This window comes from Toxotes jaculatrix, chromosome 1 (genome assembly GCF_017976425.1).
Source record: "Toxotes jaculatrix isolate fToxJac2 chromosome 1, fToxJac2.pri, whole genome shotgun sequence".
In the NCBI taxonomy this organism is placed as follows: Eukaryota; Metazoa; Chordata; class Actinopteri; family Toxotidae; genus Toxotes; species Toxotes jaculatrix.
Genome location: NC_054394.1, coordinates 4,441,251 through 4,454,708, shown reverse-complemented (window position 1 = coordinate 4,454,708; position 13,458 = coordinate 4,441,251). Strand labels below are relative to the sequence as shown.

General features: G+C 40.3%; 1 protein-coding gene across 1 annotated transcript in view; it reads left to right on the top strand.

The window, feature by feature from the left end:
• The window catches only part of si:ch211-186j3.6 (neural-cadherin), a 276,919-nt gene that overhangs the window by 218,730 nt on the left and 44,731 nt on the right, over positions 1-13,458 (top strand). The window contains exons 28-32 of the mRNA XM_041034346.1: positions 862-989; positions 4,249-4,376; positions 5,232-5,355; positions 10,026-10,206; positions 12,777-12,943. Coding sequence (XP_040890280.1) covers positions 862-989; positions 4,249-4,376; positions 5,232-5,355; positions 10,026-10,206; positions 12,777-12,943 — 728 coding nt within the window. The remainder of the gene's footprint in view (positions 1-861; positions 990-4,248; positions 4,377-5,231; positions 5,356-10,025; positions 10,207-12,776; positions 12,944-13,458) is intronic.

Genomic DNA, 13,458 nt, shown 5'->3' with positions numbered 1-13,458 from the left:
AGTCAAGGCAGCTTCTGACTGAGGCAGACATTTGTTGCCAATAATAGGTACCGGAAGAAAAAGAAATAACCATGTTATATCCCATATTATCCTTTTAACTTCGTAAAAACAGACCCAGGAAAATACTTGAACACTGTTATATTGTATGTTCTGTTATATTATATACAGAAATTTAAATCTTGAAAGTTGTGTGTCTCAGTTCTGATACAGTCACTAAATAGAGGCTACTGTTGCGTGAAGTAAGAAGCCTCCACAGTGTTAGCAGAAACAATAAGATGCTTAGTGTTCAGTGTTATGTGTCTGCATGAACCTTTAAAGTTCAGCATGCATGATGATGGATTGCCAGCGCAGGTTGGTAGGCAATGCTTTTCCATAATTCCTTACATATGGTGCCGAGCACACAAGCAGTCTTAAACACTTCATTAACTTTTAATTTCCCATTTGAGTAAGTCAGAAAATAGAATGTCTTTTGTTTGTTGACTGCCATGGGATGTGAGGAAAAAACTACATCACGACAGGCTCTGTGCAATAATCCCCATTAACATTAATATACAGAGACGATATTAGCAATTTGGTAAGTTCTGTATACCACTCTGTCAGCGTGTGCTGTACAATATGGAACACTTTATAAGCCACTTAATTCTTTAGCACACATCATTCAGTTACAGTGGTTTCAGTGCTGTCTTAGAGACTTTGAATACCAGCACCAAATATTGGCCGTCAACAAAGCAAGTGCTCAAACCAAACTATTGATAGCAGCTCTCAAAAACTCGATATTTCTTAAAACCTAATGATTTCAAAGAAAGTAATCTCACCCCTCGCCGATCCTCCCTGTCCTTCCCCTTCTCTCCCTCCATCTAGAGCTAATAGATGGGACCCCCACCTTGAAAATCAACCACGGCTCTGGCACAGTGGTGCTACAGTTGCCAGGCAACGTGAACGTGGCAGACAGGCGCTGGCATCGGCTGGATGTCCGCAGCAACAGCAAGGTAGGACGCTTCACCCATTTAACACCAACCACCATTTATTTATCAAATCAGCTTCAAGTATATTCATGCTGAGCTATAGTGGATGGTGGAAAACAGCTTCTTTCCTTTCAGTTTCACATTTTCATCAGCAAGAAATATTTTCCTGTATTAAAATCTTCTTTTGACTTCTTCTGACTTTTAGAAAGATGTAAAATGGATAACAATTTAGGCATGTAAATGAAGCTGTGTATATGTCATTCATACATAATTTCATAATTTGTTCTTTCTGCATACATTTTGTTTAAGATATGTCATTTACTAATGCAAGAAAAGAAATTAAAGTATGTAATTGCTTTGTGTTCTGCTACTGATCATCTATGAGTTGCCACTGAGCAGAGTTCAGGTACATTACTGCTAATTTAAGCTGATTGATGTAAATACCTCTTTGACCTTTGAGTTTGCACATACTGTAGGCACTCTGAAACAAATATCATAAAGTAGAGAATGTTCTTCTGAACCACTGATACAATATGGTTGTAGAGCAGAAGTGCACCTGTGTTGGCTTGATGAAGAGGCGACTATATTCTGACTGAACATCCACCACCATGAATCATGTGCAAGAAGGAAGTTGCTCCTGCTGTTCAGTTTCACATGGTACAGGTGACATGCCTGAAATGATACTTTATATTACTGGGCAGTGCTGATGTCCTGGTATTTATTTCATTTAGACAAGCTCACTCTTGTGCACCTTTTCTGTTTTGCCAATATTTTATGCACAATTGCCGGTTGAATCAGTTCTGAAGACCAGGGAACATGTTTGACCAGCGCACTCTGGACAAGCTAAATAACAGCCAAAAAAAAAAAAAAAAGCCCCAACACTGGAGTATTAATTCTTGGATAGTGGTAAAGATTAAAAACATGTCACATTTTCAAATGAAATATTCTTACAGCAAACAATGAGTGATTCCTGTCATCGTTGTGAATAATTAATATAATCACTTTTTATAATCACAAAATTAAACCATCTCATGAACTCCAGATATCCACGTGACCTGAGTGAAAGCATATTCAATGCAGTTATTTCCCAGGGATTCAAATGAGAGAGATGTTAGTTGGTAATTTAGCATTGCAGAACTGTCTGCACTGTACAGTACAAAGGGAGATAATAGTAGTTAGAGTGAGACAAATGATTGCAGTGGCCCTCCTTTGACATTCTCCAGCCAGAATCATTTGAGGGGAATTAAATTAGAGTGAAATTAAGCTAATCTTCATTTGACTGAGGACTGCCTGGAGCTCTTCACCTCCGAGGACTCACACATAACCACTGCCTTATAGTTCTTGTCTCTCTTAGATATCATGAAGACAGTCGGTGGTCCTATTTTTAGAGCCTTTGATATCATCCAGCCTGAAAGCTTCCAGCCTCACAGTCTCACTCTGAGCTTAGGACACTCTGAAGCAGCTGGACTGGCTGCATCTCAGCCTTGTTTAGGGAGAATCAACACAACATTGACGAGGACCACTTCAGTGAAAGCACAGGACTGAGTCAGCGCTCTGCCAAAATAAAAGCCTTCTCATATTCAGCACCATCAAAATCCTCTTTAAAATTGAATAATTACACTTATGTCACAATTATATTATCTTCATGTAGCGGCTTCCTCAAGGACCCGTAATGTCACCTCCCTTCAAAAAACACTGCTTACACTACCTTAAGTGCAGGCTAACCATTTTAATAAAGGCCATGCCGTCAGGAACCTTGCTTTGTAATTTGTGTCAGATCAGTCCAGTTCCACACTGTCAGTGTGACAATGACAGTATGGAACAAAAACCACTCACCAGTTTTGTTCATCTTTCCTATTTGTTGAATTTATTTTGAATGAACGAAAAAAAAAAAACAACAGCGTCAGGGTAAGCTTCACACTGACACATGCATAAACACAGAGTGTGTTTGCTCAGCATTGAGAACGAGAGCTGCCAAATGAAGACATGAATGCGCCGAGACTTTTGACTAACACAACGGCATTATTCTGAATCTCTTGAATACAAGAACGCATTGAGAATTTTGTTATTACAACAGGGATTATTCTGCATCACAATGGTATTATTCTAAATCACATGTGAATCTATTCATTTGTCCTGAATACTCGGCAGCAGCTTATCTAACCTGTTTGTATGATGGCATGAGATCAAAAGCGGCAAGGACAGAGCTGCTGTCTGGAGATTTACTGTACGATTCAGCAGCCAAGAGTCTCACCATGACCAGTGTTTGCCTAATTTCACACAGAATGTGAAAGTTTAGCCGTGAATCTTTGGGTCTTTGTTCAAGTCACCGTCCAGGGGAACGTTCTCAGTTGCAACCAGCAGCATCAATATCACCTACTATATGATATTCCCTGTAATGTCATGTATAATCATCCTCTGTTCACAGTACGGCTCAGCACGGATGACATGTCATCAAACATGACATGACATGTCATCATGGCAGCTATATTCTCCATGGTTGACTTCAAAAGACTAACTAAAAATAACAAAACTTTACATCAATATGGCTTAGTGGTCGACAAACTGTTTCACTCCTCACTCCCTCATCACACAGCAGTAAATGACTGTCCCAGCTGTCCTCTCTCACCTAATCATAGAAAGAGGAGGATCTGACTCGGAGGAGGAAGAGAGCGAGTCACCCAACATTTAATAATATTAAATGTGTAAAATTTAAGATTACTGGATTTTTACTGGATCTTATATTATACCACTTGTAGCGTACCACATTTTACAAAAATCATTCAGTAACATCAGTCAGCTCCAACAAGGTAGTTGGGCTAAATTCCAAACATCTTAGTGCGATGTGAGCTGTAACGTACTGTACATGTGTAATACTTATGTCTAAAAAAGATCCAACAAGATTCTAGCTGATTGGAAATAGGTTGCTATGGCTTCTGCTCAACCACCTTCTTTACTTGTAAATACACAAATTGCACAACTGTTGGAACATGTTGGTTTAAGATGTGAAGTCTTTTTTATCTTATTTTATTTTACTTTATTTTATTTTATTTATTTATTTTTAAGCGTTAACAGGAGACCTAGCAGGCAGCAGCAAAGTAATATGCACTGATGAAAGAAATGTGAGTCAGAGAGGCAGCTACCACTGTACTAATAATGGTGAAAGAGAAACAGGAGGTACACTCATTATAAGGCAGAGAATTAGGGGACTTTATTAATGCATTTGCTTTCTCTGATGACATTAGCTCTATATCGCATGTTCTTGTTTGTGTGCTCTCTACAGGAAGTGCGTTTCACCCTGGATCGCTGTTCAGGGGCGGCGGTGATGGAAATGGAGGGTCTGGGCAGCTGGCTGACCACCGAGGACCACTCTTCCTGTGAGGTGACGGGTGTTACACCCAACACTGACAGGTACACACAAACACCTAAACGCACACACACACACACTCCTCTGTGATTGACAGATAGGTGTGACCTTTATGTGTGGGGATACATGAGAGAATGAGCGTTGGGGTTATTCAGTGTGTTATTAACTGGGACCACGTATTTACTTATTTACATGTTGCAAGGCGAAAGATGTTCATTGTCCCATTCTTTAAGAAAACTGGTAGTGTGCAGAAATTAGATTAGCTATTCCTACCTTACTCAGTGTTAAATACACGTCTAAAAAAATGCTCATTGTCTTTCTATTTCACTAATGTGAAGAGTGTGAATATTTAGTCGCAACTGTCAAAACAACTCCGTAACAACACTTTTACTCCTGTACCACACGTACCATGGGCTCATGTACACTGAACATTACACCATTGTTAAATGCCTCCTTTGACTGGAATCTGGATTCTTGTTACCTTACCTAAAACTGCCCTTATCAGTATTTTTGTTTTAACAGAGAATCAAATGATTAAGTATAATATGTAAGGGATTACTCATAGTGTCAGACCCACAGAATTATCACTGTCTTTGCAGTCCTCTCACCTTTGCACAGTGTCTGAGCGTCTGTTAGCTCATTGTTCTGTGATTGTCATGTTTGATATTATGTGTTAAATGTTAAAAGCCTGATAACATTAAGCTGGTTATAAGCTACAGCAGTAGCAACAGAAATGTCACTAATGTGGTGAAATCCAAGTTGTTTCTTTGGATTTTCAAGTCACTCTGACAGCTGTTTCCAAATGTCAGGGATATGGCATTGAATGTATAAAGTGCACTATGACTGTCAGTAGTTCCTGTTTCTATATGTGTGTGTTTCCACTCCTTTATGTGTTTCAGACACCTGAACATGAGCCAGGTGCTGCAGCTCGGTGGTGTGAACGAGGACATCCCCTACATCTACCCTCAGCTTCAGCATAAACACTTCACCGGCTGCATCCGCAACCTCATCGTGGACAGCAAGGTGATACACTTGTGCTCGCCACAATGGCACACATACACACTCGTACATAACCACACAACCATTAGCACACCAGTACCCAAGCAAACTCAAACTCACACCTGCACTCTAGCTGATAAATGGATTAATAACAGGTTTCAACATTCACTGTACCCTTGTGCCATGTAAGAGATGTTTTTTATGCTTTTAACTGTAACCTCAAAGCGCTTTCAAGTACTACACACATACGTGCACTCTAAGGGTGAAATGGAATATGAACCTTTACACTCCTGCCCAATCTGACTTCGAGTCAAGACTTTCAAGTGACCCTCTACTGCTCTGCTGGAGGTGAAAAATTAAGGACTCCATACTCAACCATGACAATCCCAGCCCAACCCCAACAAAACCCATATCGCTTCTGTATGAACACAGGCCTGAGGTATGATAGCCTTTTGTGAACCCACTGCCTTCTAAAGCCTGAAATTTGGATTAAAATAGTTTTTCCGCTGCAATTTTAAGTTTGGCATCAAATAAATCTGTAACTAAGTGAGAAATGTTGCCCCTGTCAGTTCAAAACTGTTGAGTTTTGAACTGACATAACTGGTATTTAGACAGAAATGTCAGGGTCTTTTTAGACTATATTCCCTTTGATGAAGACCGGGTAAGACGTGAATTCCCTGAAAATCAAAAATCATTCGGGAGAATGACCACAAACATTAGAAATTAAACGTTTGAAAGATATTTGGCCTAATGCTTTGCTTATGACTCTTTTAGAAGTAATATTTAGCTTGTTAATCGCTGCCAGTGAAAATGTCTCACTCTCATGTTGCTTGTGTCTGCTATAAGCGTGCTGTGTATATTATAACATAGTTTGTTGAGAATCACAACAGCGGCTAAGAAACAGCATGCTATGTATCCTGGCAGTCAGCTTTTTTTAGTGTCTGGGTAATGGTCACGCTCTAACAGTGTGCACATGCAGTGCATGAAAGAAAGAAAGCAGCAGTGACTAAAGGAAAGAAACTGAAGGCTGGCTGGCAGTGAGTTATATGGTGCTTTCCTTGAGGCAGCATCAGCAGCTAGCTCGAGCAGCCAAAAGGAAACCAATTCGGGAAATAGCCGGCTAAACGGTTCTCAATATTCAACAAGTCAGGCAAACTTGAAGTTTCTCTCAGTCCAACAACAGCTCAGAGAAGTCAGCCACACAACCCTGCTACACACCTGGGCCTCTGACTTAATTGATAAGCACTACTAGCCAGCCAAAAGAAAGAAGGAAGTCAATAATGTGAGTAGCAGCCAACCTAATAGTCACTTCTGGCCAATACTTAGTCTGTTTAATGAGATCAGTATTAGCACTTGTTGCATCATTGGAATTAACTGCTTTACTTTATATTGGTCTTTTTGCAATCAACACATGTAATGTAATGTAATGTAATGTAATGTAATGTAATGTAATGTGATGTAATGTAATGTGACCAGTTGTCAGTAAACTGACTTAGTTTTTCAATTTGAACAAAATTATTTTGCAACCTGTTGTTTGCTAAATTACTACACAAGGTCTAAATTCATGACATTTACAACAACAACAGTGCAAGTGCATTTCATACATATAATTGCTCAAATGACAAATCTTCATCAAATATCTTTATTTTCTTACTGTAAATGAGCTGGCCCAGTCATATTGTAGGGATCCATCTTCAACCCATCAGTGAGACAATTTTTGTGTTTATACGTGTGAGCTAATAACAAACCAATGGTTTTGTGGGAAAGAGTTTTGTTCTCAAAATAAAAACAGGCCTTGTCATTAGTTGGTTAATTCAAACCGCTTTTGTTAATTATTCTAGCAAGGAGCCACAGGGCCTCTGGAGGCCGTGGATGTGGCTTTTAGACCTGTAATGTGTAACTTGTTACCTCCATCAACACACTTCATCTGTATCCATTCATTAGACCTTTAAAACTCCATTAAGATGTTGAATCTCAAAAGTGGGGATATAAAAGGATATAAGTTCCTCCTGCTGCAGTGCTAAAGGCTTATAGTTGACGTGGCGTACCTTAACTGGAGACATAGCGGGAGGCTGCACAAATGTTATGTACTAATGAGAGGAATCCACATGATGCGTGTGGGCGGACATGAGGATAATAAATCTCCAAAGAGCAAGCAACAGTAGGCATACTGATGATTAATAATGTTGATGGACATGTATGGGGGTTTTTTTCCTCTTATTTTTTCCTGTGGTGTTGTTGTTTTTATTATCACAGAACGCACTAATGTGTCACATTTGTTGCTATGGCAACATCATCTGTTTCACTTGAGGTGTGAGTGCCTGTGATGTGATAAAGGTAGTTGACACTGATAGATGCACTTGCTGTAAGTGAACATTCTTTATGAGCATTTGTTTCCTTGTGTTTCCTTGTGTTTCATTGTGCGTCTCCAGATTTGTCTCCATATTTTCTTCTGTGTGTGTGTGTGTGTGTATACATTATATTTCTTGATTCTGTGATCAGGTATCTGGCTGTGCCTACTGTGAGTGTTTATATGTTTATATGTATGTATCTGTTTGTTTTTTCTGTGGGTTCTGTATGTTTTTTGACATTTGAATTTTTCTGTTTTGGAGCCAGACAGAGATACAGCAACAGGAACATGTCAGCTGTATTAAATCTGTTCAAGTATATGTATGTAAACAGGATGTAGTGTGTGTGGATGAAGACAAGACTAGACCAGACTGGACTCTGGTGCAGGGATGAACGTGAGGCTCTGTCCAGGAAAAGGGACAGGAGGAGAGTTTTTCAGTTTTATAATTCTGTTTCTTTTCTGGAGTTGGGTCTCTCCCCTCTGGCTATCATTCACCATTGTCAGTTTACAACTCTCTCCATCCTTGTCCAGTCATTATACTGCATGTCCCTTCACCCTTCAGCTATCAGTCTTTATAACATTACTGCTATAAGTTTTCGACTTTGACACAACTGTCACCCCATAGTATAGAGGTGTGCAGTTACTGGGGCTGGACAATTTTTTTGTGTGTGTTTCTCACCAAAAAGTTTGACTCATAAAAGAAGCCACAGAACATTCTGGGCCAATGTTGGAAACACGTGTGCTCATTCTGACAGAATACATGTTGAGCCAAAATCTGCTGACTGCCCTGCAGGTTTCAGGAAATTAGTGATCCAGAAACTACATCTGGGTGACAAACTAATGGAAAGAAAAACACAAAGTATTTTGGACCGATCCAGGTGCAAGAGGAATGGTGGCTTATATGGTTGCAGGGTTGTCCACAAACCTTTGGCTAAATAGGAGTAGCAGAATTATTCTGGCTCATGGTGGTTTAGCACCTTTCTGTAATTGTATGATGGGTTTTCATGTAATTTGTCTTTCATCATCATCATTAGTCTGACATTCACATTTTGCACTCTTTGAGTCTGACATTAAACTTAATGTATGTCGCTCTCCATCACATCACTCCCTCTATGAGGCAGAGCTACGAGGCTTGGCCATTTTCACTGAAACACACTCAGAGTTGTGTAATCTGTGTTTTGGTCTGGAATTTGCTTTTCACTTCCTGTGGGCCGAAACATTTCCACACTCAAAACCTGAAATTAATCTTGGCAAATAGGGCAGTGTGAAGTGTGTCTGTGTGGGGGTGCAACACTCTCCTCAGCTAAAGTCACAATTTGTAATTTAAGCAGGAGCAGGTGTATTTTTGCATTCAGCTCATATATCAGTCCAAGTGTTTTGCTCAGACACACATACACACACCACAGTGACACAGATGCACAGTCAAATCAATGACAGACACTCCAATGTGTCTTTCAGTCATTGATTGCTTATGGCTGTGTTTCGGTCCTTAGCAATCAACGCGATCGGTCCCAACCCAGCAAGCAGGCGAGCCCTAGCTTTTAAAGGTCAGCAACCAATAAGATGCCTCTTCGCTGGAGGTCAAAGCCAATCAGTGGCTCCCTGGTGGTATGACTCACTGTCAGTTTTTACGATCTTTTGCATTCCCACGTCCTCGCCACTGCAACAACAGTACTCGTAAAGTTTGGGTTAGGCAGAGAAGAGATTGAACATATTGATGTCTTTTATGGCATGTTTTTGTGAGGGACACAAATTTAGCCATTCAAGGTTCTCCTGCTCTTTCAGCTTTCTGTGCAGTCGGCCATGCTGTTTGTCTGTTAGAAGACTGGTCCAGTATTCTGGTTTCATCACTGTGGGAAGAGAGAATAGAGAGAGAGATGAGAGTGTAAAAGAAGTGAAGGCCACAGTGTACCCTGAGCTCACGTCCTTCAACGCATTTGAAAGTTTTCTTTTTCAATTCTTTCATTTTCGTTCTGTTTTCTGTCTCTGACTCTCCCTCTGGCTACTTACCCCCTACGTGTCTGTCCTGTGTCTTCCCCAATCCCTTTCTTCTGCTGTTACTTTGTCTTTTGGTTTCTTGTTTGTAAGTTACTTACTTATTGGCAACTTTTTCTCTTTCCTATCTTCTCATCTCACCTTTTTGCACCTCTTTCCCACTTTTTCCTTCCTTTGTTCTTTCATTTTCAACCCTGCCCTTTCTCTCTTCTTTCTTCTGTCCTCTTTGATTTTTTTCTGTCTTCCTTTCTCATTTGCCCTCATTTGCACATCTCTTCTTTCTCCACGTCTTGTCATTCTCCTCCTCATCCTCTCTACACTTTCCACCCCCCCTATCTCCTCAATTCAGCTGTATGATTTGGGCTCCCCGGCTGATTCACAGTCCAGCTCTCCAGGCTGCCTGACCACTGATAGCAGCTGTGTCAACATGGGCTATCCATCCTGTGGCCACCGGGGTCGCTGTCACGGCGAGTGGGGCTCCTTCAGCTGCCAGTGTGTGCCGGGATACACAGGTCACCAGTGTGAAGAGGGTAAGCCAAACTTTGTTTGGACCTGTGCATTAAAGGAAGACATCAAATATGTGAATCATCAACAACAAAATCATCCATGTGTTCTGGAAAGATCATACGCTCATTGGCTAAAAACATAAATGTCTTTATGGAGTAATTGGATTTAAAACTAGAGCATAAATTGTACAAGCTGAGCACAGATATATACAAGTTTGTAGCACTAAAGTAAAATAGTGAGCAGCCTTTAGGTCTGAAAATTTTGCTACTAAATGCACCCAGAGGAAATAGTTTTTAACTCAACCACAATTAAACTCACTGTGCATTCGATGGAAGAGATGGTTTCTCAACTAAAACAGCTTTCAAACATAAACCTGGCTGCTCAGGTTGTTAAATTGTAAAATTGAATGTGAATTTACACATACCGTAATTATCACACTTAAAAAATAGGATAAACACATTACCTTTCAGCTATGTAGCACAGCTGGTCAGTTTCATGTGAGGATCAAAGAGGATAAAATGAGACACACAAACAGGTTACAGGCTGTTTTCTCTCTCAGCCTCGGGGATGTGCAGCAGGTAAACCCTTGTTTTTTTTTATTTGCAGTGTAAAGTTTCAGTCTTCCAGGCTATATTAAATCTAGCTGACATGAATTTAGAATGAACATCCTCATTACCATTAAGGGTGGGAACCTCCCGTTTTATAAACATGCAGCATAAATTATAAAACAAGTAAGCTGTCACTGCTGGATCTTACCAACCAGGGTCAATTACTTGTATTAGCACCCACTGCTGTTTGCATGCCTCTTTAACATTAATGATATACAGTCCATTCTACTTCATGCCATCCATTATGTAGGTGGAATTTACTCCATTTGTAAATTCATCCATTTATAGGTCAAGTAATTGCCTTTCCTTTAGAGGATTGGCCATTACTGCCGTGTAATTCTTGTTCTACTCAGAGAGCAGGCCCCTGGCAGTGTCCATAATAGGGATCCTTATGGCCTGAAGAAAGCAGCTCTTTGTGAGCTTCTCTGTGTTAGCCTTGTGATTGTTGAAGCATTTGCCTGACTGTAGCAATTGGAAGAGACTGAGATGGGATCTTTAATGACCATCATCGCCCTGGTGCTCCACCACCTGTTGTATGTGTCCTCCAGATTGAGGAGTGCACCTCTAGTGATGCTGTTTGCTGATGGCAGCACTCTCTGCCAGACTATACTGTCTCGTTTGATTCCTGCCTTGTAACGCTCACTGACAGGACTCTCAGATGTGTTTAGTATACAGTGTGTGAGGGCATCAGCTCATGAAATCAATATTAGGTCAATAAGGTATAAAAAAAAGTTCTTTTTCATGTTTTTATTTTGAGACAATAGGCAAAAATACATAAATAAAATAAATAATGCTTTGTGTCCACAGTGAATTCTGTCCTCAGTGATTCCTGTTTAGTGTCATCTGTGGACATTTACATGCCTCCTAACAACCAACAGGGGTAGACAGACAAACTTTCAGTGAATAATTAAGTGAGTGAATTAATGAATAAATGAATGAAGGAATGTGAATGAATCACTCTCCATATTCATGAGGTGATTCATATTTTTGAAAAAGCAACAAAGTCTGGAGTCGATGACCAAGTGGGGGCTTGTGGATGATTCTGGCAACCGGTGAGGCGGTCTTTGAACGAAGGAAAAGGAGTGTGTATTCTTTTGATGTTCACATGCAGACTGTGCTTTTGTGATTTTTCTGGATTACATTTTACGAGCCCATGAAAACACAGCCTGGCTGCAATCTGGCAAGAAATAGCAAAAGAAAAAGAAAAACGACCTCCCCTTTACAGCCTGTCCATGTTTGGGGTTCAGATGCAGATCGTGAACCACAATGTCCCAACTTCAAATCTGGCTGGAGACATTTATTGCTTCTCTCTCTCCCTCATTTTCTGTCATCTCTCTACTGTATTTAATAAAGTCATAGATGATCCAAAAAAATGTAAAAAAAGTAAAAAGTAAGTTAAAAAGTACTTTTAAAAAAGAGCCTCTTTACGTCTGTTTTTAACTTGGCCTACATCGAGATTGTGCCTGAAGATACACCTGATTTTAAACTGCATTTCTGACATAAAGGCCTTGTACTGTAGTAATACTGTATTACTCATAGGTACATACAGTTAGTGTATCCCACCTCGGGTAGTTGGCATTCGGACTGGAAACATCCCTGTACTAAAAAATTCAAGTGGTTGAGATGTTGGGGATGTGTTGATTCAGGTAGTGGTGAGAGAATGAAATATGATCCATGGAGTGCAACATGAATCTGAACGCTCATCCAACACCACACACTTCACAGTGGTTTGTAGTATTCTAGGAAAGGATTTTATTGCTCTAATTACATCCCATTCCCAAAGATGCATTTTAATATTGGAAAGAAAAATCATCTACAACAGATCTAAGTATCAGTGTGTGTATTTTTTTTCCTCATGACGAAGTAGCTTTAAAAAGTAAAGCATGGATTTAATACATTTCTGCAAGGTTAGCTCACTGTTTATTCTCTATTGCATCATCTGACCAGCCTGTGCGTGTGTGTCTGTGTGTGTGTGCCAACACCAGAGGTCCCAGAGTATTCCTTTGATGGACACAGTCACGTGCATTACCAGTTGGCGTCCCCATTGCCGGCCCGGAAGACATGGGTGCAAGTCCTGGTTCGAACCCGCAAGCACAGCAGCACCATCCTCAATCTGATCTCGAAGGAGAAGAGTGAATACCTACGACTAGAGGTAAACCTGCTGTGTGTGTGTGTTTGTGGGTAGGCGGTGATGGAAGACTGTGTGAAAACTTGTCTGTTCATTTTCAAAATTGTTCGTAGTCGAATGTGATTTTGTCATATTTTTGTTGAGTGGGGAACAGATCTCCCAGTCTGTTTTTGAATAGTTTTAAATAGTGACTGTATCTCCTCTTCTCTCCATCCTGAACAGTAACAACAGTCATTTTCTGAAGTCGTAAACTGCACTTCAGATATCTAGTGTTGCTGCTGCTGCCTGTCATATACCCTTTACCAGCCACAACAGCTGGTTGCAAACAGGAAAAAAGCGATTGAAAACAATAACACCTGAACAGGTTGCAGATATTTTCCCCAGATGTTCTTGTCACAGATATCAAAGCCAGCATGGTTTATCACAAGGCATATGCACCATCCCAGTAACTCTTTAAAGGAATAGTTCAACATTTAGGGGAAATGCACTCGCTTCATTTATGGGATATGAGAAAAATGTCAATATCAATCTCATGTCTT